This window comes from Amblyomma maculatum, chromosome 6 (genome assembly GCF_055883805.1).
Source record: "Amblyomma maculatum isolate TAMU_Amacu chromosome 6, ASM5588380v1, whole genome shotgun sequence".
NCBI lineage: Eukaryota > Metazoa > Arthropoda > Arachnida > Ixodida > Ixodidae > Amblyomma > Amblyomma maculatum.
Genome location: NC_139349.1, coordinates 31,589,850 through 31,615,128, shown reverse-complemented (window position 1 = coordinate 31,615,128; position 25,279 = coordinate 31,589,850). Strand labels below are relative to the sequence as shown.

At 44.7% G+C, this 25,279-nt stretch overlaps 1 protein-coding gene across 1 annotated transcript; it reads left to right on the top strand.

Annotated features, from left to right (window-relative positions):
* The first annotated feature begins 2,902 nt into the window (after window positions 1-2,902).
* Window positions 2,903-24,787, top strand: Prosbeta7 (proteasome subunit beta type-4). Its single transcript, XM_084606346.1, has 8 exons — window positions 2,903-3,059; window positions 4,011-4,217; window positions 6,904-6,987; window positions 9,523-9,585; window positions 12,058-12,139; window positions 12,955-13,074; window positions 21,311-21,399; window positions 24,713-24,787. Exons 1-8 carry the CDS (start codon window positions 2,953-2,955, stop codon window positions 24,723-24,725), a joined length of 765 nt encoding a protein of 254 aa, XP_084462472.1. The 5' UTR covers window positions 2,903-2,952; the 3' UTR covers window positions 24,726-24,787.
* Window positions 24,788-25,279: the final 492 nt, after the last annotated feature.

Genomic DNA, 25,279 nt, shown 5'->3' with positions numbered 1-25,279 from the left:
TGCACTTCATGTGTTATATGTCGACTATGCGAGACAAGTGCAATCCACTGTGTGCGTGGTCTTCTCTATAACTCGAACCAATTCACTGCACTACAACATTGTCATCAACCATTTGTATCCTCATTCTTCTTTTATTTCCCTTTTCTCCCTTCTCTAGTGTGGAGCAGCACGCTAGGGTCATATTGCTGCTGGCTGAACTCTCCACCTTTCTTTTCGTTGAATTATTTTCATCGCTATCTTGCTTATTCACTGTGCTTTGGGCCTCCTTACAAACACAAATGTGGCTATTTGCAATTCAAAGTAGGTTCTTTGATGGCTGCATGGCTGCCCAGTGTCATTTGTAGAACTGAAGTCACATCTGCCACTTTTTCCTGCCAAAAAGTTGAAGGCATTTGCCAGTAAAACAAACTGCTTCTGCATAAATGGTTTACAGTGTATTGCTTGCCGTGCATTTACTAAACAGCAAAGGCATTGTTTCACCTAAATTTAGAAGCAGTGTATTTCAGTTTTGTTTAGTATAGTGTCCCAAATTGATTTAGGCTTTGCAGGACTCTGTAGTGTAGGTCTCCGGCTCATTTTTGACCAATGATTTTTTTTTAACATGCACTGACATCACACAGTAAATGGGTGCCTTACATTTTTCTCTATCAAAACATGGTCACTATGGCTGGGATCGAACTCAGGTTCCTCAAACTTAAATGCCTAAAACTGGTTGTTTCATACTATTTCCTAGACGACTTTCATCGGGGTAGCCTTGTAGTACCTAATTTACTATAGCCACAAGTCCTTGTAGTACCTAATTTACTATAAACACACTTGTGGCACATGATGATGACATTAACAAGTGTTTCTTTGAAATGTTGGATTGCTAGCTGACCAGTGTGCAAACCATAAGGGAGTGATGTCAAAATACTCTGGTTCTCCTCTCTTCTAGTGTTGCTATAATTTGTGAGCTTAATCCTTTAATTTTGTAGCAATGATTCCTTCTTCAAAAAGATTGGTAGGCATAATGGTGCATGTACAACATGTCACCTAATTCAGAAGCTTTTGAAGCAGCTGTAAGATAGTTTGGAATTCAAGTTAGCCAAGGTCACTTTGAGATGTATACAAGGAATAAACAGTTGTTGTGAAAACCAGCACTTATTTATTTGACTCAATACCGAACTGCACCATTCTGCGTAAGCATGTTATGGGGTGCCCACAACTTCAAAAATAAACACTGTTGTTTCTTCTTGCCATGACACTTGAGCAGAATACCAATCACATACATAAAGAGTTACAAAAAACAAATTACACAGCATGCTATGCCACTGCCTCTGCTTAACAGGTGCAGTTAAGTTAGCTACTGCGCTCAACAAATGCCTATTCAACGCAGTGCTCTCAAACAAGCGTGAGTACTTTAAGAGGGTGGAAATTCTGGCTGGTTGGTGCATGATCTGTGGCTAAAAACAGCGCTAACACGAGACGAAGCAGACGAAACAGCGTCGTGTACCCTCTGCTTCGTCTCGTGTCAGCGCTGTTTTTAGCCACAGAAGCGTGAGTACTTGGTTATCGAGTTCACCTAATATCCCACTACTTTCAGAATCAATAGTTTGACGTCGCCAGATTATGGGCTTCAGAAAAGGGCGGTTGCCGCTATGACCAGGGCGCCGTAATCATGCGTGCGTTCACAAAACGAGAGCATGTTTTCATTTCAAGGATTATTACCGCTAATTTCAGAAAACTGGCTTCGCTGTTCCAGCATGTTGCCATATAGAAACATTTCCGTATTTAAATGCCGGAAACTGGAAAAAAAAAAAAGAAAAAAAAAACAATCCTGAGTGAAAACAGCTGCTCACAAGGTAGCATAAAATGAGAGACGGCCTTTGAGATGTAATTTAGCATCGGTAGTAGTCTACATTTGCCCTTGGGTAGGCCAGTAGCTTTAGCATCCTTAGCGAAAACCCCCGAGCAGCGACGCAGCATCACAGCAAATGTTGCACAAATACACCACGTAACCAAGTTTTTTTTTTTCTCTCTTTTTTCCCCCCTTTTTACCCCCCATATTCCAGCGGTGCTTATCTAAATATTGCAGTGCTACTAACCAAGGCACTTTCAACGATTAGTGGCTCCAAGGCGAGCTCCAACGGCGCTGCGCAGCTTTCTTGGAATCGACACACTTGCACATCCAGCACCAGCACAGTCGGCATCCAGCATGTTTAGGCAGCAAAAGTTCAGCAGTCGTGGCTTCACAAAATCGCTTGCTGTCAGGGTCAAACACCAGACTTCGAGATGACGGCCAAGACACTTGTTTCGAACTGCAAACATCACAGTATCCAGCATCCAAATGGCACGGCTTGGGCCACTGCATTTATAAAGCCTCAAAACTGCGGCCGCAGCACCCCTTAAGCCACAAGCACTACCACTAAGCCATGGTAGAAGGATACGCGTTTGTCTGGTTAACCAACACGCCCCAACGCCAGCGTCGGCGAAGCAACGGCGCGCGCGCGTGCGCCGCCATCTTCTTTTGGCATAAAAAAAATAAAAACAAGCAAAAAACAACTTAAAGGAAGTGACGTCGTGTCACGTGCTTGCGCGTCAGAGCGTCGTCTGCTCGAGCATAGCGAGGAGGCTATGGCTCGAGTGCTCCTACGGGATATGGTTTGTCAATACGCGGCCGGGTGAGGGAGAGTCTGGTTTTGAAAATGGCGCACAAATATCACAAAGCGCCACATAGCGCCACAAGAGGGCCACCTAGAAAAATACAAAATAAGCTAAACTTTCTGGATTTAATTTTTACTTTTCCAAAAATACCTTGAAGTTTTAATTCAAGTTACTATAGATATATACAGTGTATCAGTAGTACGTTCTAAGCGCAATTTTTATCAGATGATCTCTGTACTGCGTTCGGATAGTTCGGATTTTGAATCAGGTTTGGTTCAGACGCACTTTCGCATTCTGGCCGATACAAAGATGGCGTTCACCATGGAATTATGTCCGGGCGGAAACTCTTTTGGATTTTCGAAATTTCAGCCTTCAGTGCCGGCATCAATGCTCTCAGGAATACGACAGCGGACTCAGTAAGTTACGCGTGAATAGCACACTCGGTTTTGCTTCTTTTCTTTCCCAGGGTGGAACGTTGAAAAGTGCCCATCATACGTGTAGCTCAGCTGGATGAGTTGACGTTTTTGTGTACGATTTATTGACCGTTTTGGTTTAGAAAATGAATTTCGCCGCTAATGAACAGTGTCGTATCTCACTTTTGAAGGCTGTATTTTGTAAATTTGCGCCCGTAGTAGGCAGAGTTGATCAAGCGGCATCTTCCTTCTGCGGCTCATGTATTACCAAGACGCATTGAAAGATTAACTACGGAGAGATTAACTACGGAGAGCGTGCTTTTCGGGACGTTTTGCTCGAGCTGACAGTAGTGATCTGAACGAGAGGAGGTTTAGCTTCAGTGTTCAGGGATTTATCGCCGAGTCACTTGTTCAGTGCTCACTTGTTTAGCCTATTCTAAAAGCAAAGCATTGTGTCGCTCGCATTGCTGCGTATGTTTATTCGTGAATATCGCCATTCTTTCAGCGTGCGTTTACAGAATTGTGGAGCGAACTGAATTAAGTTATTGCACCCAGTTCAGCTTGCTTTTAGTTTGATTCATAGATTTTCTGGTCGGCTACGAGTTTAGCTAGCAGAATAAGTTGGATACTGGTTGAGAGAGGCAGTCTGACACACATAATTTGTTAGCACTTCGTCACAACGACTCAGCAGTTAGGATTCTCAACTGCTGATCACGAGGATATGGGTTCGATTCAGGCCACGTTTCGGTGCAGGCGAAACGCAAATGGGCTGGTATACTGTCTTCCTTTAATTGAATGATGTCAGTGCAATTAAAGAACCCCAGGTGATCGAAATTGCCGGATCCCTCCACTACGGTGTACCTCATAACCGTTGTCACATTGGGACGCGAAACTTCATGCCATACCTAGATCATTTAGCACGTTCGGGAGTAATTTTTAATGTTTTCATTTTAGGAGTCCAATGGTTACAGCCACATCGGTTCTAGCCACCAAGTTCGATGGCGGCGTGATGCTTGCAGCGGATACCCTCGGCTCCTATGGAACACTTGCAAGGTTCAGGAACTGCACCCGCATTCTCAAGGTTAACGACCAAATCGCAGCTGCGGCTAGTGGCGACTACGCAGACTACCAGTTCCTCAAGAGCGTCATTGACCAAAAAATGTGAGTACTGTCTGCAACTTCTTTGGCTCACACTGGAGAAACAAGTGGAAAGGCAGAAGACAGTATAAGATAATGAGCACACTCTCACTACTACTTTATTGTCAGATACAAAAGTAACAGACTCCTGCCAGCGTATGCTGGGATCATCCCAAACTGCATGTGGGAACCATCTGACTAAGCTCTCCTGGCATAAAGACCTGCATACTGCGTCAAAGTGCACAGGCCATCAGAAATATGGTTAGGTTTGACTCTGGTAAAACCACTTTGCGTTGTTTATGGAAGCAGTGACAACAACAGTGAACTAGCGAGTCCTTACAGCACAGTGGTCTTCTTGCACTTATATAAGTAAGCCAGAATGTATTGTGAAAGAAAGTGAAAATGCAGAGGCATCTAGCTGTTTCAAAGAAGCAGGCAGGAAGGAAGAGAGTGACATGGCACACAAATGTTTGAGTTTAGCTGGAGGTGTTTTCTTCATGAAGGGTGCAGTTTATGTACAGAAAAAGGCTGAAGAAATTATCTCGGCAATTATAGTGCGCATGTGGAGAGGATGCAATGCTCATTATATATTAATTCGAAAGCATTACTAGGCTGTGCTGGCAAGGTTGTGTGTACAAAACGTGCGTACAGAACGCGTGTACAGTCTTGTGTCCTCGTAAGAGTTAGGATTCAACGAGTGGTTGCAATCGAAAGAAAGTGGAGAGAGGATGCTAAACAAAAAAACATTGTGTCAATAGGATGATTAGTTAATTAATTATAGCCAAAAATGCAAAAGTAAAATCAGTGAGATGTCGAAATAGCCATACGACTAATGTTGGCATCCAAGGGATGTGACATCATGCAACTAGAAGTGGATGTGTTTCTGAGTTAATTAGTCAAATTAATGCCTGATAATGGACAGAAATCTGTAATCAGCATCAATTAAATAAGGATATAATCAGGTCATAAAGGAGTGATAAAGACCAAACAAATGCGCAAAATGGCTACATATATGTAGGGACGTCACAGCGATGCAGTTGCCATGGGGACCGCTGCCGGTGACATCATGAACAGCATACGTGACGTGACGTGCGAAGAGAGGCAACGAGTGTTGAGGCATCAGTGGTTTTGCATTTCTCCAGTGCAGATTCAGCAGTGCTCTCGGAATTTTTATTGTCCTCTGTTTGATACAGCAGCATTCATACAACACTTCTTAGCTTCCTGGCTTGGTACAAAGTAAAAGAATCAAAATAGCTTTCCTATTTTGTTTTCAGTGTGGCCAACTTTTGCAATGGATGATCCTTTAGCTCAGTGCATGCACCTCTGGCCGCTGAAACACTGCCTTGGCTTTTGCAAGTTTTTTGGAAAATGGTGTTTGAGCTACGCTTGTGAATTTGGTATGCTTTTGTGAGTGTAAGCAGTAAATAATGAGATCTGTGTAATTTGTATTGTGTCGGCAAACCTTTACATTGGGCTAGTTGGTCTCATTAATCTTTACTTGATGTGTGCTAACAAAATACGAAAAAGGGACAGTACCACACACAAGTGCAAACTAGCAACTGTACTTCATTTTCATCTTCACTATCATAGGATGAGGTTAAAGAAAACAAGAGAGAAACGATACCAAAAGTGTGAATACATTAAAAAGCATATTATGAAAATCGTCACGTCACCCTCCCTTTCTGTCCTGATAGAACCACCTTTTCTTTTGCAGTGCGGCTTATGCAGGTCAGACAAGCAGGTTCTTGTATGAGTGGTGTTGCAACAGCATAACAACGTCTCGCAAATCGTGACCGTCAACCTGGCAACGCACTGCTTAACTATTTCGTTACTGAGAGAAAATGGACATTTTTCATAGGACTCTGGAGATATTTTTTTGCCAGCATAATTAATATTGCACATAATGGAATGCTGTTTCCCTAGAGCATAATTTACAGAGTGAAAAATATATTAGGGAACACACAAAAAAAGGGAAAATTGCCATTTTTGAGGAGAGTTTTAAAAATAAGATCGAAAAGGTACGATATCTACAGATGCATTATTAACAAAGAAAATATTATACATATTGAAGATCAATGACCCAGGAGCACTGTGTAAAAAGATAAACTATCTGCAAAGCTCCATTCTTCTGCTGCATAAAAAAAAACTACAAGTGGAAACAGCCTCATTTCTCGAGCCATGCGATGAAGCAGTTCCTGGTTTTCGTGAGACACCAAACCAAAACTGATGCAAACTGGCTGTAAAGGCCGGGTGTACATGGACATGCACACGGACATTGTCACTCTCATGGGGGGGTTGCCCACTTTGCTGAGTGATCTTTGTCACAGGTAGCAACACAGACTGCTTAAGAATAGACAATTTTCTCGCCGCTTGATTCAGACTGTCGACATCTGGTCTGCAAAGAACTCAGTGATCGCCATGTTGCCTCTTCAAGCAGAAAACTGCTTTGATGCACTGCACTTAGAGCTGCATTGCATTTTTACTGCGTTGTATTTCGGACCTTTCTTTTTCTACATTTTTCTGGTCTTTTTGAGCTTGCAAAAACTTCTTTACTGCCTCTGTCGTTAGAATGTTGTCATCTGCAGATACAGACCAACCTAATTTAGCCTCGGGGTCACTCTTAAAGCTATTTCGTGCAAATATATATCACTTCACATTTTCCTGGCCTTCTTAAGTGTGTTTGCCAGCATGTGCTTTCTCCTTCCTGCAGCATCAGCGAAGAGTGCCTCAACGACGGCTTCAAGCTGAAGCCCAAGTCTCTTTACTCATGGCTGACCCGTGTCATGTACAACAGGTGCGTGATATACATTAATTTACCCCTGTACTTAGGAAGGACTCACAATGGCCTATGCTTCTCTACTTAAGAGAGTAAATCGGCAGACTTCTACTGCTGACGCTTGAACATTTTCATAGGCAGTTCACTTTACCAGCAGTTAGACTGAACTACTTATCAATTAATGTTATGTGGTATCGTCAGCTGCTGTTCACCTCATATCAGTGATTCAGTTCAGTTGAGGTTCACAAACCCATTCCACAAGCACAAAAAAAAAGTAATGCTTGCCATCCTGCCAGATTTGTTTGCACCCGCAGAGGCAAGAGAACAGCAGAAAGTAGAGTTCTTTGATTCCACTGCAGGGAGCGGAACTCCAATGCTTGAGAAGTGTTGTTAATCTCTTTAACGAGCCTCTTCTGGTATGACATTCATTCTTAGGCTGTAAGTTACTAGATGCTAAAGTATTGAACAAATCAGCCTTTGAGCCCCACTGGCGTGGCACAGTGGTTAGGGCGCTCGACTACTGTTCCCAAGGATGTGGGATCGAATCCCAGCCTCGGCGGCCGCTTTTCAATGGAGGCGAATAGTAAGGCGCCCAAGTACTGTGTGATGTCAGTGCACGTTAAAGAACCCCAGGGGGTCGAAATTTCCGGAGTCCTCCACTACAGCATCTCTCATAGCCTGAGTCGCTTTGGGATGTTAAACCCCACAAAACCAAACCAAATCAGCCTTTGAAGAAGCCTCTGTACCGTGATTAACGAAGGATTTCATGCTGAAAACTTTGTGCAGCCAGCCAGCACCAGTGTGACAGAATGCCAACACACTGTTGCACATTCAGCGAAAAGCAGACTGCTGTCTCCAAGCATGCTTCTGTCCTTTTGTGTCTTTCTTCCTGTGGTGTTTCTTCAGCGCTATAAAAATCAAGATCATGTACCAACTAACCCGTCAAAAAGTCCTGCAAGCATGTTGTTGCCAGACTGAGAAAAACGCACGAACTGGCTCGCTTCAACAACATACACTTTTCACCCTAAATCACGTTTCAAGGGCAGTAAAAAACAGGCAGATAGGCAGTGTCTAGAATGGTCTTCGATGGGTCTTGTATACAGCCTTCTAGTCTGTCTGATAGCACAGCAACAGCCTACTGCAGGTTTTTCTCGTCTTTACAGCGTGGTTTGCATGTTGACTGGAACATCCAGAAAGGTCCAGCCTCAGCTGCATCGTCAAAGTAGACAAGTTTGCAACGCTTGCAGCCCCGCATGAAAGCGGGGCCACCGGCTAGTAGCGCGACAGAGAGTTCTGTGGCCAGACCTTAGTTGTTGCTGGGTCTATATTGTTTTGCATCGATGGCACGTGAGACGGCATAGCCGAATTGCTCAGCACTGTAGTAATTGGTCTATTCATGGAACTGCCCGTCTATCAGTCCCACTCTCGTAATAAAGGCAAAATATGACCAATTTTATCGACGTGCCACTGGCAGCTGGCTGTGAGCAAAAACTTGCTTGTATCACAGCTGTTTCCTACTAGCAACTTGGTAAACATCAGGAATCTTCAAGAAGGGTTTATTTACGACATTTGGTTTATTATTTACGAGAACAAGATTTTGACATGCTCTTCTGACACTGATGCAAGAAATCTATTGCATCATCAAATTCAGTGGGGTTCCAATGAGCAGTGTTCGCACCCTGGTTGGTCTACTCTGACAGCTCGCATTGCCTGCTTCTGGCAAGCTGGCGATCGCCTAACCTCCCGGCGAGTATATCTAGCCCAGCTTGGATGACCAGCGACGACGTTGTTCAGAGGAAATTTGCTCCATGTGGGTTGGCCTTCAGCGGAATTTAAAACAGTAACATCCCTGCTTCTTCTCCCAGGTGGTACTTTCTCAACACACCCACCTTTGCTTTCTTCACCTAGAGGTTCACAAGCTTTTGGAATTGGTCGATTTCAGTCTGTTTCACAGGTCTTCTGTCAAGGCAGCATTCCTTCCTTGTTGCTCTTTCTCCATTTCAGCTCCTCCTTTGCTATTGTTGCAAGCTGCTACTCCCAGCCGTGACATTTTTGTTCAGTGTGTATCTGGAAAAAGCACCTATTTTTACAAGTGCAGTTATTGCTGGTGTCCGGCTGCAGTGGTTCAGTGGTTAGGACACTCAACTGCTGATCCCAAGGATGCAGGTTTGATTCCGGCCATGGTAGCCAAACTTCACTGGAAGCGAAAAGCAAGGCAATCCGTGTACTGTGCAATGTCAATGGATGTTAAAAGCTCAATGAACCCAGGTGGTCGAAATTCCGGAGCCCTCCACTGTTGCATCTCTCATAGCCAATGTTGCTTTGTGGACACCGAACTCTAGAGGCCAATATAAGCCAAATCATTCTGTGGTTGCATTGGGTACCTATCATGAGCATAATCTTCAGCATTCACTATGACTATGCTGACTACCCTCATCTGTAGAAAAAAAGTAGAGGAGTATGGAATTGCAGTTGCTGGTGAAAGAGTGTGCAATCGACAGCAAGCTATATTTTTTTTTCTCTTTCTCTCTCTCTCTCTCTCTCCCCATGTAGGCGTTCTAGGTTTGACCCACTGTGGAACACGTACCTCATTGGTGGCCTTCAAGATGGAGTTCCGTAAGCTACTCTTGCTTTGCTTGCTGTAGTAAACTGGTTTATGTGCCTGCATTAATTTTAACGCACACTTTCGCTGGCTTGGTTTTTTTCCTGCTTAAAGACATTATACCCTAGCTGTTAATATCTTGAACCCAATAGTGACCAAAAATTAGTTCTAATAATGCAGAGGCGAATTATATAGGAACCCTTTTTTATTAACTTCCTTCAATTCAGTAAACTGGCAGTTGTGCTAAAGTGAATTCACTGTACAGATGTAGTACTGCTCAGTGTAACAGAACAGAGGCTTTGATTTATTGACGACACATTTTGAAACTGTGGATACAGCTGGAGGGATGCAGATGATAGAAAGGAACTGGATGAAGGCCTATGAGTGTAACATTTCTTCCTCTTGTGAGCGTCTATCTTGGCTCAGTTGTATAGTGGTCTAATTCTGGGGAACTGATGAACGATATGAAATGCGCCCAGTCAGGCAGCACATGCTTTGCTGTATGGAATGTTTCTAGCTTTTCTTGACCTGGATAACTAAAGTTGTGATAACCCTATAAATGATTGGTAAACTCTTCCGACAGGCTTGCAGAAGTGTGCTACTCATCACGACTTTTGCCTACGTGACTTTTGCCTTCTATGCTGCACAAATTTTGTAAGCATTGCTCAGTTTCTCACAGGCAGTCTTGTTCATCATTGTGTTAGCCCAGTTTCAAAATGAAAGTGAGGGGTTAGTCATTGCCATAAAGGACAGGATCAGTGTGTGTTTTCTTCCCAAATTTTCCACCACACTGCAACAGCATCTGCATGCTAGCATGTTGTTCAAGTAACCAAGGTGCAGATTAAATGGGAAGTCATTTATAGCTTTTGATTACATGGTGTTTACATTTGCTTCTTAAAGAGAAGAGTTCCGGGCAAACATTTTGGGAGCTTTTTTTAATTACCTGCGTGATCTTTCATATATGAGCCCGCTGTAAAGGTAATTGAATTCATATCATATCGTGCTATGGAAGGTTTTACGCAAAGCAACTGCGAAGGCTGGTAGCAACGTACACGCATTCACATGGAGCAGAACATGTAATAAAATCTTGTTAATTTTACCACTGCTAATTAAAAAATGCTGATAACTGGAACTAGGGTGCAATCCTAGCCGGTACCCGTGGAAGTCTGTTGGCCCGGTCGCGTGTTAATTCAGGCATGGGTGGGCTTGCACCGGGGGTTAGGTACGACTCATGCTGCCAGCAATCACTGAAGTAGACTTACCCGCTCCCGAATTACTTTAAACAGTGATGCCTGTGCACTTCTTGTGCGCTATGGCAGGCACAGCAATGCTCTAAAGTCTCCTATTCCCAAAATATCGCTCAGTCACTTAGTTTCAGTTTTGCTTCCCTTGTATTCACGCCATCCCGTGGCTGCGGTTGGGCTCGCACATAGGCCAATCTTGCCATTTCTGATGCTGTTTTACACATAGCTGGTCTTTTATTTTTATTTTGGAGTGGTGTCACACTGTTACAATGCCTACTCATATTTTCTCGCTTGCATCCCGGTGATTCTTCCAGTGTGCTGAAATATGGGCTGGTCATGTGGTGTTCACAGTCTGTGCAGTAAAGTATCCTCAAAACGTGACAAAACCATTGCAGAGGGCTTTGTGATTTTGGAGCGGTTTTTCGGCATTCCTGACAATGTATCAAAGCAAAACACTTGACAAAACTGGGGAAAACACTCTAGTCTTTTCAAGTGCAGACAACAAACCATTGTACAGGTGATTGTTAGATAAAATTACCACGCTGAAAGCAGTTTCCGGTAAGTTCTTTTCTAGACCGTTTGATAATTCAGTTTCAGTTAATTTGAACATTTTTTTCTGGTCCACTTAAATAAATTAACGAGATTTTACTGTATTTTCTGGGTAATGGGACGCCGAGGACGATTCATAGCTGTTTGCGTTGATTGAGTTCCGCATTTTCAAAAATGACGAAGTGGCTATTTTCGCTGGAAGAAAAAATTCTGTAAGCTTGAAAATAACTAAAATTAATGTAATAAAACGAGTATTGCCATCACGAACTGTTTTCACAGGCACACTACAATGGCGACAAATAGATTTTTATCACAAATCTCTGAGGCTAGACCATGCTGCTATGCACTTCCTTTGGTGATCACAGAGTTCCTAATGCACTAATGGCAACAACACAGGTTTGAATCAAAACGAAAAGAGAAAGGAGGGGTATTGTTATTTCGAATTCCTCCACACTATATAAATCTTGAGTGATCGCATTTTTTGTGATTGCATCGTTGCAATCTTTCCTTCCTTGCACCACATGAATTTTGCCACATCGTGTCATGAAGATTGGCAACAAGCTTACGATACAGCTCTGCTTTATTGCTGAATGAGGTTCGCTGATAAAAGCATATCAACATGCATGCATGTGGGTGCTTCTATGCCGATTATTCAAATATTTCAATGTGTGTTCTGTTTCCCATGTAATCCAGGTTTTTGGGCCAAGTGGACATGCTGGGAACAGCATTTGAAAATGACACCTTGGCCACTGGTTACGGTGCCTACATTGCTCAGGTAAAATGCAAAGGCTCTCCTGTACTGAAATATTGGTGGGCTTGTTTATCTGTGCTGTTTATCGTCATGTGATGAGCTCATAGGTACAGATTGCATGGCTGTCAGAGGAGCCCCCCTAATGAGACTTGAGTAGGTCTGAGTGGAGCTAATAATATATCGAAACCAAGCATCTTATTGCCTCCTTTATTTATTCCTGACAAAAAAAATGTTTACTTTTTTTTTTTTTTTTTTTTCAGTTTCTTTTTCTTCACTTATCAGATAAGCATTTCGATATTAGAAGGAAATTTTTTCCCATATATTTGCATTAGAAAATTTGAATATTTGCACACCCATAGTTTTAACAACAGTGCAATAAGGGGAATTTCTTAGGCACATAGTGTGCTCCTTCAAGCATGCCATGAGAGTATATGATTAATAGACGGCTATAAGTAAAGAGTACAGTGCAAAAGGTGGCACCAGTTGTAATAGCTCTTGCGATGGAGGAAGTGTGCCATTATATACGGTGGGAAATGCTTATACATTGTCTCACAAGATGTTTGCAGCACTGCAAAAGGCAGGGGCACCCTGGACCAATCAGGATCATCGCACTATAATAGGCAATTGTGCTCCTTCTGTCACCCCCACCAATTTGGGTGGTGAGGTCAAAAATGTCGATCACCTTTGGACAGAGAGAGAGAGCTTTCAATGTATTCACCCCTGCCAAACAAGATCTTTTTATAATTTCACCTTTGTGTGTATATTCCATGCCCAAAATCACTTGCACTTCCAGGCGTGTCCTTTTTAAAACAGTGCCATGTGTTCTCTACGTCCAACAGCCACTTCTCCGTGACGAGTATGAGAAAAAAGCTGGCCAGCTGACAGCAGAGGAAGCCCGAAACTTGCTTTCCACCTGCCTGCGTGTCCTCTACTACAGGGATGCACGGTCATTTGACAAGGCAAGTTTCGCCATCATGTAGCTTGAGCAGTGCATTTTTTTAAGAGCTTTGTTGCACATACATGCACAGTGTATGACAGCGACGTGTACACCAGTGCCACCGTTTGCATCTGCCTATCACACGTCTCATGGTGTTTATTGAACTGCAAAAGCTTTAAGAGGTGTTTTAATGTGACCTTACGCAGTGCCAGGTACTTCACGTCATCTGGTTGCAAGAGCCAGCATACTCTGTAGCCTGTGCTTTCTTCTTTTTCTTAACTGACATTAGCCTCTATTGTGTCATTCGGGGCTTTTGTGCAGTGTTTCACACTGACAAAAGCTGCCATTTTGAGTGCCTGTGTGCTCCTGAAACCACCCTGTCACTTTTCTGTGTTATAGAAAATGGCCATTATTTTGCCATCGCAGTGAGTAAAAAGCACTGTCGAGCTATGGGAAGTCGTGAAGTTGAGAGGGAAATCTCATAAAATCTCAGTGGTAGTGGCTGTTACTGTTTTCCACTACTGCTAAATCCTAAAAGGCTAAAAGTAGTAAACACCACTGCAGAAGGAGTATCTCAAGAAGGGGAATTCGTAGTGAGCAGTACCTGTTTAACAAAACATCACAGCTAATACAGGTCGGTGACAAATGAATGGCTTTCCTGTAAACATTTGCATTATTCTAGCGCGTCATTGAGAGCAAGCTCTGTTATCTGGTCTGACGTCCTTTGATAGCCTAAAGTTGTGTGGTTGATCACATAAGTTCATGGATGGCAGCTGTGCATAAAAGAATAAGTGGCGGCGGATCAACCACAGTTTACACTCAAAGGTAAAGCAATGGAAAATGATTCCTATTAATGCTGGCTTATCAAAGTCAGTCAAGATCAAGGATTGTACTGACACGGAGATCGACTTGCTCACCTAGTAGCTCTATCACTCTAAAAATTATGTCGGTGCAGTCGTGTAACCCTTACATCTGCAAGAGGAATGCCTTACTAGCCCCATTACATGAAAGCCCATCTGTCAGTGCTAACGCTTGATGGTACTCATAAAGATAGTGTCGCAACAGCTGTTGTCAAGGCACCGCAGTAGTGAGTGGGATAGCTGCACACACGAGATATACCCCCTGGTGGTAGGGCTCCGCTCTGTTGCCTCTAGCATGCAATTTGCTCGTACAGCATTACTAAGAGACCACCATGCGACATCAGATTTTTCTTTCGCATCAAAATTGTGATTCAACCATTCTTCGTGCAGCATTCAGCATGGTGTAATACCATTTTGTTTCCCATTTAGCATCCATCTGTTAAGTTGCAGGCTAGTTTGCGATAGAAACTTAAACCGACGACATATGTACTTCCAGTTGTATGTCTTGTTCACCTCACCACACCACGTGACCTAGCTCAATGGGTGCCGTCAGAAAAGGAGGAGTGGAGAGCGCACCATCAGAGAAGCTGAAATTTTACCTAGAGCGCCGCGCTACTGGTCACATGGTGGTGCGCGCTAAAAGGGGAGAATGGGCCTCACTGTAGCGCATCGCACAACCGAGCTCCGCATTCATAGATGTAGGATGCCCTATTCTTGCATATGCCCCAAAGTTTGCTTCACAGTGCATCAGCAATGGATTCTGCTTAATATCATAGTGCAAATGGTGTAGAAAAATTAGTTGTGGTTTAGCTCTGGTTAACCCTAGTTGAATTGCGAAAGCAACGGCGGAAGCTTCTTTTGCCTGCTACCTTATTCCCTTGTCACACCCTATCAGTGTACGGTGGTACATTATTGTGGACACAAGCTCATCCTTTAAAAGCATGACGCGAGAGCGTAAGCTACCAGCCCACATATAAAGTCACGCTTCAACCAAGCTGTATGTACGTGCCTGCATGTCGTAGAAGTAATGAGAATGCTAACGGTTCTGGTAGACTGATTCTAACATCACCCTCCCATATGAAAGGAGCAACCAGAGTTCGCAGCTCCTGCCCGTGGCAGAGGGGTAACGTGAATTCAAATGTCAAGGCAGGTTTATTTTACCATCTGCTAGACGCGGCGCCGGCTCCTCTGGGAGCAGGGGGGTCCACGGACCACGTGACGAGTGGTTAGACCTGGCGTAGTATTGCTTTCGCATTAAAAGAGGATGGCAACTATAGGAACACAGCGTGTAGGTGGTGCACTCAGCTTGACTCCAAGGCATACTTAGCAGATCCGCCACTAGCGGCACGGCCGTTACTTTGCAGGCTGCCTAGAGCACCATGGAGGATGGGCAGACAAGCAGTTCAAGCCTCTTGCACTTGTCAAACTGTGTCCCAGAAGTAATAGTGTTGACGGCCATAATCTTACAATGAAAACATCTGTACTGTGGTGCGGCTGTCTAGCTTGCTTTGGCTGCCATGAGATGCTGAAAACAGTGATAGCCTTCGTTCCGGCTGTCATGCAGGGAACTCCCCCCAGCTAGCATTTGGCCAGCTTCTGTTGCGTGATGACTGTCCAACATTCAATTGGGGCTGCTTTGCACAACCTTTTGAATGCCACAAGTGCCTTCAGAACTTGCTAAAGCTCTAGAAAAAGTCTTAGTCCCTTGCTGTTTCGCATGTTTTTCATGATAGTTTGTATCTTCAACTAGGTTTTAATTTAGTTATTTAAAATTTTCTCATCTGTTACCAGCAATGGGGTTTGACTGTATTACAGTCAAACCTCGCTAATTCGGCCCCCGTTAATTCGGAAATTCGGATAATTCGGCCTGCTCACACCCTCCCTTCAAAAATGTACACAAGTCTATGGTAGCAAACCCTCGTTAATTCGGAGCAAAATTCGGTGCGCACCGGCTAATTCAGACTGGAGACAGGCCGTGGCCGGTGCTGAAGTGGCTTTTTGGAGCATGCATCGCTGTTATCATCATCCGAAAACAGGATCCTGGCCGGAAACTACTCTATTCCGAAACCGAAAACGTACCAACGGTAGCATTTTCAGAGCACGCATCGCTACTGCCATCAGTTCTCTCGAGCACGAGACGACCCTCGCTCTCGCATTCTTCCCTCCATGTGCGTGCTTGCTCAAGGCAGCCATTTTGTGATTTTCTGTGCGTGTTTCGGTTGGGGCGGTGCACGTGTGTGTGTGTACGCGCACGCGCGCGTTTGTGGTGTTTCGCTTTGCCGTGATGGGGACTCCTGCTAAGCGGGCTAAGTATGTGGCCAAAGACTTGGGGCAAAAGGTGGAAATCCTGAAGGCACTCAAAGAAGGCGCCTCCCGTGAAGAGGTGATGCGTCGATTCGATGTAAAGCGAAGCACACTAGGAACGTATGTGAAAAATGAGGCGCAGATCATGGAAGCGTTTCAGAATGAAAAGTTCCATTCGGCTCGCAAACGTATGCGAACCGCCGCCCACCCTCAGTTGGAAGGTGCATTGTTGCGGTGGATTGGCACCGCACGGGATGCGAGGCTCCCATTAAGTGGCCCGTTAATCTGCCCGCAGGCAGAAACCTATGCCCTCCGCATGAATATTGGTTCTTTCAAAGCATCGGAGGGCTGGCTTGCACGGTTTAAGGAAAGGCATGGCCTTGTGTTCAAGGCTGTGTGCGGGGAGAGAGGTGCGGTCGACAAAGAAGTCGTCAAGGGCTGGCAGAGCGTCAACCTCCAAGAACATATCGTAGCTTATAACCCCAACGATGTGTTCAACGCGGACGAGACAGCGCTCTTTTTTAAGGCGCTGCCAGATAAGACCATTACGTTTAAGGGGGACCCTTGCACCGGCGGGAAGAGAAGTAAAGAACGTGTTACCGTGCTTTTAGCGGCCAACATGACGGGCACAGAGCGCCTTCCTCTTCTCGTCATCGGTAAGGCACTCAAACCAAGATGTTTTTATAACATCAAGCACCTGCCAGTCGACTACCATGCGAACAGGAAGGCATGGATGACTTCCGAGATATTTCGTTCGTGGCTACTAGAGCTCGACCGTCGGTTCAGCGCCAAGAAACGGAAGGTGCTGCTAGTGGTGGACAACTGCTCTGCGCACTGCAGCGTTTCTGAGCTTCAAGCGATAAAACTTGTATTTCTGCCGCCAAATACGACCGCCGCGCTACAGCCGATGGATCAAGGGATCATACAGTACGTGAAAAAAAAATACCGGAAACAAGTTTTGGAACGTATGCTTATCTGCATGGAGCGAAAACAGCCTAACACTGTAACGCTTCTGAGCGCAATCCACATTTTGGCAAACGTGTGGTCAAACATGCCGGCAGCTGTAATAGCCAACTGCTTCAGACACTGCGGATTTGGGCAACCGGAGCCGCCTGAAAGCCTGGAGGCTGCCGCGCCTGACGATGATGACGATATGGCACTTGTTGCTTTGCTTCCTGCTGAAGTACACCTCAGCGACTACATCGGCATCGATGACGGGGTTATTATAGCCAGTCAGTTGAGTGATACAGAGATCATCGCTGATGCCCTCGGTGCTACTGGCGAGGTGTCCGATGATGACCAAGACGACCTCCGCGAAGAACTTCCGGCACGGCGTACGACCAAAGAAGCTGCGGACGCCCTCGCTGTATTGGAAGAATTTTGCCTCGATGCTCCGCATAACACGCTTGCGTTGGAGGGTTTGGCACATGTTCGAAAAGCTGTTCTTGCCGCCCAGTTTTCGGCGAAGAAACAAACTGCAATAACAGACTTCTTCACGAAGTAGAGGTGAGGAATAAAAGCTTTTTTCTTGTGCTGTTTTTGTTGTTCATTCGATAATTCGGCATTCGGATAATTCGGACGTTTTTTTTACTCCCGTGAGATCCGAATTAACGAGGTTTTACTGTAATGACTAAGAATTTCTAGTCATTCCTGAATACTTGCTTTCTCATGAAAGTCTAACCTTTTTCTTTTTTTTTTTTTTTTTTTCAACAGCGGCTTTGTACTATGTTTCACTCTCTCTCCACGTGACGAAATATTTGTTTTAAATTGCAAGCACAGCACCTGAGCTGAACACAGAGTCACTGGGAGTTTCCCAATAAAATTAGAAACGAGCACTTCCATTCTTGAAGTCTACAGATTTAGAACGGTATCATTTGGCATACTGATTGGAAAAAGCTATGACATTGACTTGAATGCCTATTTAATACAGTTGTACCTCGTTATAATGAAGTTAGAGGTTTCTACAACTTTTTTGTAGTTGTTGCAGTCCTGGGTAACATTGCTTGCAGCAACCATATGCCAGTGGACTCTACAGTCACCATATAAACCTTTGACAACATAGCTGCCACTTTTGTAGCCTCCTGTGTACATCCGTTAAGAAAGCCATCATTATGAGCACTGGCCAGCCCCAACACAAAGGGAATATGCAAGCCTCAGCGGCTAGAAAACAAGCCTTGGAAGATTAGTGTAACAACATAGAAGGACGTAATATTTGCTACCGCTTTCTAGGCCCTGACACCGACACAAGGCTCTGTGAAACCAAATATGCTGCAGCGATTTCATCGCCAGCACCAGTTTTGGCTGGCTTCCCCACATGATGCAAGACACACTGGTCAAACGCTACTGCGCAAACACGGTGTCTCATAGAGATTGAGTATACGAACCATAGACTAACAAAAAGACATTTGAGACCTCTCGGGTGCTTCGAAGACAAGAGATCTCAGCTTCTGCGTTAAAGGCCCCGTTCACCAAATCTCCGGTGTCGGCGGCCATCTGCTGGCATTGGCGTTATGTGAACAGCATGTGATTGGTCAGTCAAGCACAAAGCATGCATAGTCATAAAGGCAGGCCACAATAAAGCACATTGTTACGTTGCCAGACTTTAACCTCCTCCCGAAGTCGCATGGTGTTAGTGACCCAAACCTAAAACATGACAATTCACGAGGACTCGGGCCCGCAGGTGTTGCTGCTGTAACGTCTCTGCGCAGACGTGTTATCTGGGGAACAATTTAAAGGCTTTTGGTTTTTCCTGCCACTTCCATCTTGGTACAAGCAGTAGTGCCCTTTCATTTTTGTGCCCAAATTGCTGCTTGCACTTTTTCAATTGTCTTCAACGATGAGCCCAACCTTTCTATCATCCTTTCCGTCAAAGTTGAGAAATTTGCACCAATGTATGCCAGGTCGCCTTTCACTATTATGACGGCTTTTGCTTTGATCACACACACAACCTCATCCTTGATTTTCTCAAATACAGGTTTGACCACATCAAAGTGTCATGCTTAGTACATTGCTGCATTTATCCATGTTCCCCGTAAAGTCAAAACAGGCTTTGGCAGCAAAAGAATGTCAGGTGCTGTGGCACAGAAGACAGCAATTGTTGATGGGGATATAAGGAACACCTGTTTTGCGATGGACACGACCACTCGTGGAAAGGAGAACCAGATATACATTCAGCGAAATGATGCATTGCATAAGCATTGCACGTCAAGTGAACCATCTCTTTGTATAGAAGCGTCAGTCTTTTTCCTGCCTAGCACATGTAGGATGCCTCATCCCTGATGAACAAAATTAACTTCTTGTATTGAAAAGATTACATAGAAGTTCCAGAGATGGAGTAAAAAGAAATGCTATCATTGAATGGCTCACCTTTCCAAGAACATCTACGCTTGTCACATACTGTCGACAACTGTCTGTGGCATTATTGTCTGACATCCGAGTGTACTAGTCCCCAATTTCATCTCTGATTTTAATTTTTCTTTGTTTGGTGAGAGCATGCTGTTGGGTGTACTTGTCCAGAAAACTGCGAAAGTTACTGTTAGCTAGTTTTCACAACAGGATATCTGTTGCCAAAATGGCTTAACACAACTCCTTGGCAGATGGCAAATCCTTTCCTGCCGAACCACCTTTGAAAGCATCTGCAATAGGAGTTGCATCGTCCCCTCCTTCTTTCGCTTCAGGTTTGCAATAAGCTTGTTGATCGTTGCCTCTTGTTTCAGCATGTCAGTGTGAAATAAAATTAAGAGAGCGCTTGCGAAACAAATGTTGTGAAAGGCCGCTAAAGTCGGTGTTCCGCGTTCTGAAAGCTGCAGTCGAAGAACTGCCCATTCTCCATGAAAGGTTAGGCAGCAAAGCGACAAGCCAACAAGGCGAAGGGTAGGAGGAGAACAAGTCAGCCAAGTGACGGGGGGTAGGACGCCGAAAGTCGACTGAGGAACTAGTGAGGAGCAGTGTGCGAGTCGTACGCAGGTTGAGGCCACGTGGCCAAAATGTGGCTGGTATGGCAGTCAAAATTACATTTCTCGCTCCTGCTACCGTAAAGCTCAAGTATTGATCTGTGAAGCTTTGAGAATGAAGGAAACAAACCACGCGGCTTGCGGGCGTTCTCCTCACGCATGAGACTCGCATTTTTTCCCGCCTTCGGTTTTGAGCCGTTCCCCCCTGCTGCCTTTCACAGCAATGGAATGGGCAAATTGTGTAGGAAAAGACGCCCTTGGCGAGCAGGACAAAACCTTGCACTTTGCTCTATGCCTGCTATGGCTCAGTTGCGATTGGCTCACTGACAGCCACCTTGGAAGATCTAATTCCTAGAACCAACTACCTGAGAAAACGCGATTGAGACACGAGAGTGGCACGGCTACCATATCATCGCTGTACAAGATCTAACGGGTAGCGTTGCTGCGTTCAAACCGCCCTCAATCGATGTACAAAAATACTCGAACTCTAGATCAGTGTTTAGACCTAGTGCACTGAATTTATTGAGGGTCGGTGTCATGAGGACTGCTAGTCAGGGCGCTGCCAGATCGGATATGCGGTAGGATGGCGTTCTCAGTTGCAGCCAGTGTATTGCCTCTGCTGCTGGCCGTCTCGTTGGCGCCAGCTCACTTGCTCATCCCAACTATTGCCTGCACAGTCGTGCGGCACAGTGTGCCACTGTTCGAACCCTCGCACATGTACATACATATACATACATACGTAGCGCTCTGTAGCTGTCGTCTGGCCTTTACTCTTCGGGAGTCAGCCTTCCACTGAATTCTTAAGCAAGAGCTTAGCCAATGCAATTTTTATCGGACAAGCCATGCATCGGTGTTGTTGAATTGCAAGTGGCGCACAAGTGGCCACTTGCAGATTTACGCTTAAATTTGCAAAGCAAATATCAGTGTGTTCAGGTCATTTATAAAGCAGCAGAGCATAATTCCTTCAGTTTACAGGCAATTGAAGGAACACATTATTCTTTTTTACTTCTGCCAAGCGTCCAGGGTCCAGTAGGCACCCCCTCAACTCTTGTGTGCTGCTAGTATTGTGTTACTTCACCTGGAGTCCTTGTATCTGAAAATGACATTTGCACCCATGTTGTTCTCTTTATCCAATCTGCAGTACCAGCTGGCAACAGTGACTGCAAAGGGCGTGGTCATCGAAGGACCGCTCAAGGTCGACTCAAACTGGGAAGTCGCCCACTTGGTGAAGTATGTATCCCCCACAGCTTGTGCACAGCTCAGAAAGTCAGCTCCAGGGCAGTCTTTCTTTTCAAGTCGCAGTAGCGTGATAATTTGGTTTAAATTGCAACGGTCCTTAGTTAGGCTGATTAGCACAGAGGCACTATTGTTCACATCCCTTATCATCTTCTAATTGCTTTGAAGAGTGGAGTTGCCTTAACATGAGTGGCACGCATGACCTTTTAAATGCGCAGTATTTCATTGAGCTTTATCTTGGTGCTAGCAAGGGCTACAGTGTGTGTTATTGTTCTCCTGTGTAAGTATGGTGCCTGAATATATACCTATAAAACACGCGTGTGGTGCAACTGCTGCAGAAATGCATTCTTGCTGATGCGCTTGTGTGATATTCTTCATCTACTACCAAGCTCACCTGGATGATACAGATAAGCTATTCTGCTACTACAAGGCCATGCATGCAGTGTACACTTACGGAGGCACGGGTGTTCTTAATCCTCCTTTTTCACAAGATGTGGCGTCATCTGGGGAATGGTTGAAAATTTGTCTGCTACTGGTTGAAAACATCCTTGCTCTTTTGCTTTGATCACACACACAGCATCATCCTTGAAGTAGTGATGTGTGTACTTGACAGCTACTGCGATCTGTTGCAGATACCTGTCATGAATATGAATTGCGCATGGCTTCCGTGATCGGCTCCAGCTGTGTCGATCACTGCCAGCAATGACGCATGCACAGCTAGGCTTTGGAGAGGGGCACGCATGCGCAGAGCGACCCTGTGAAAAATGCGGGTTATCGTCCAAGGGAGCTTGGACCGGGATGCGAAATTTGGTCTGCGAAAATTGCCGTCCAAGCGTTACAATGCATTCCTGCGTTAAACAGAACGGAAGCGCTGCTCCGTTTTCTTCATTCTGCTCCAAACTGCTTTTCCTGCTCCATCCTGCTCCAAAGCGCAATATTGCTCTAAAACTGCTCCAAAACAGCTACTTAATGGTGCATTCAGTTGGGGGGGACGAGAGCAGAGGTGCCGAGTATTGCGGAGCAGTACAGGAGCATGCCGAGCAGTACAGGAGCATGCCGAGCGAGGGTGCAACTGTCCTCCCACGGAAACGCTCTCTGTGTGTCGAGAGTAGCGCATCACGACCATGTGACTGCGCTTCTCTCCCCAGCATTTTCCACCTGCCCGCAGTGGCAGCAGTTGCACCCGAGGAAAGGCTAATGCTCCATGAAAAACCGCCTGTTTTGTATGCCTTTGTTCTCACAGCGCGCCGATTTGCCTCCTTTGGTCCTTTCGACGCGAGCAGCGACTCTCAAACATGCATACAACACTTTTGAGCAATGCTTTCTGCTCCTGACGCAAATTTGCTTGATTCTGATCGAGCTCGCCGAGCGCCGACGCTTTGCAGCCAAATTTTTAGGGGTTGCTGACTCGAGAGGAAAAAAAAAACAAGATGGCGCGGATATGACGCTTTATGCCATGTGACTTCCTCTACACTTGCTTTAGCCGAGGGAGCAGCCGGGAGTGCACTCGACTGCTCTCAGCGGAGGAAAAGCCTTCCTCCTCTACCATTGGAAGCGTGATTCTACTTCTGCTCTCCCACTGGAGGGCGCCTACTTGTCTAAGAGCACTTTTGAAGTGCTCTCGAGTGCACCTGCTCTCCTACTCGAATTCTCCATAAGTGTATTGATGTCAAATTTAGCGGAAGGCTGGTTTTTGCTGCACGGTGATTCATTCTATTGCCTGCAAAAAATGTGATCCAACCCAATTAACCTGCTGTAGTATTGTAATACGCTGTAACCATGAGAAGCACAGCAGGCTGATGGCATGTTTCGAGTTGTGCATCCTGGATTTGGGAGCTGCCACAGTTGAAACGATGACTACGGAGATATAACGCACCTTATGTTGTGCCTAACAGAAATAAAATTTTTATAATCTAGAGAAGCATATTTGGAGCAATAATAAATATTTGTTTGCTAGTAAATTTAGAATGAGGTGCGAGCAACTGGAGGGAATTAATTGTGGAAAAATGTTGTTCACATGACATAACCTCTCCTCACAGCCTTTTAAATCGCCCGTGGAGAGACAGGTGATGCAGTTACTGCAAATTACCACGAGCCGTTAGAAAATTTGTCCAACTGCATAAAACTATGAGTTTTAATGCTTCTGCTGTGAAAGCAGGAAGGTACTCCACCATTGGGCCTGTTTATCAGTAACGATTGTGCAAAGTCCATGTCAAACAAAAGCATACTTGAATTGTTTTGGGGGTGACGCACGGAAGGGGCCAGTCATTAGAAACCGTTTCAAGGGGGTTGGAAAGTCGTACAGGGCTTATCGCCAACATGCTGAAATTGAGGTAGCAGTGTCTTGCAAGGATAAAACATCAGGAGCCACTGGGTGACGGAGGAAAAGTCTACTCTCGGGTGCCATCTGTCCTCCTTGGGGACAGTACTGACCAGTGTCCAGGAATTTATTGGCTCAGGCATGGGATCAGAAGTGATATGAATGAGATAGTGTGGAAACGTGCTGCTCATTGATGTGGATTCCAGGCTAGTGGCAGTGCTTGAGCACATCAAAATGGCAGACGCCATATTTCTCTGTCAAACCAGATAAACAAACGTCAAATTTTTTCAGTCAAATTTTGCATTGCGTTTGCTGCTAGTCTGCTTGGAATCATTGCTCAGGTCATCTGTTATTTTAGACGTTTATATTTGGCGATTTGTGTTGTCAGAGGTGCATACGTAGTCAGCAAAGCATTGAATTTAGAATAAAAAGGAATCAAATTGTTTGGTTTTGGATGTCAGGAATATAAAATTGCAAATCAAAACGTTTTGACCCCAGAAACACTTGCTTGATTTGCTTTAAAGCTGCCCCAAAATGGCATTAATTACTGCTCCCTGAGCTGCTCCAGAATGCTAGAGCCTGCTTCCACCCTTGATTAAAATATGCAGTAAATGCTGAATTATTTTTTCCCCTGTCAGCATTTCATCAAAGCACTGGTTGTTGTAGACATGGTCCTGTACAGCTGCCTAGGTTGCTTGAATGGTGCACTCAGTTATGCATTTGTGACAGTTTCCATTGCCTGTATACCTTTGAGACTTGTAAAGTTAAGTACGCTGCATGGCAATGTTTAAGCATGATAATATGTTTTAAACCACAGGCCACTTGTAATGGCACTGGTGTACTCCCCAGTGCACTGTTTGAGCATCCTAGTCAACTATGTGGGCTTCTGTACACATCCTCTGTGCCTTTAACATTGGTCATACATTAGTAACTTACCAAAGTGCAACTGCATCAGGAAACTTTTTTTCTTTTTTTTTCTTTTTTCAGGGGCTACGAGTGATGGAGCAAAAACCTGCAGCCTCCTGTCTAATAAATGTCCGCTCTTTCCTACCGGCCAAGGCACTGAGACTTTTCTTTTTTCCTCTCATTGGCAGATTGGCTTCACAGCCACATTATGTGATGATGGCCTTTTTTTCTTTTTTTTTTCTTTTTTTTTAGTTTCAGCTTGCAGGGAAAGCATGTTTAAGCTACCAAGTTACAGATGGGTACTTGTCTATAGATCTATAAGTGTTTGCTATTCCTAGAGCAGTATCTGGAGGTAAGTGCATCACTTATCTGTGCCATCAGGCTTGGAGCATGGTTGTTGAAGAATTAAGTGCCTGCTTTTTTGCTGGAAAAGTAACCTACCCTTGCCATGATGGATAAGCTGCTCACATTGACAGTCACAGTTGTCAACACATGCAGTTTTCTTGTTTTGAACAGCAGGTTAAATTATTCAGCAGTGTTGACAGAGCGGCGTTAGTGTTCATAATTCACTTCCTACAAGGTACAAGCTATCGGCACTCAGAATGTAAATCTGTAGCATAAACGGTGAACCTTGTAACCAGTTTGAAA

Bases quoted from the DNA above. Each gene is read 5' to 3' on its own strand.
- Prosbeta7 (XM_084606346.1), top strand. From the start codon at position 2,953: ATGGCGTTCACCATGGAATTATGTCCGGGCGGAAACTCTTTTGGATTT. The intron at 3,060-4,010 runs GTAAGTTACGCG...TTTTCATTTTAG, and splicing joins GGAATACGACAGCGGACTCA to GAGTCCAATGGTTACAGCCA. The intron at 13,075-21,310 runs GCAAGTTTCGCC...TCCAATCTGCAG, and splicing joins ATGCACGGTCATTTGACAAG to TACCAGCTGGCAACAGTGAC.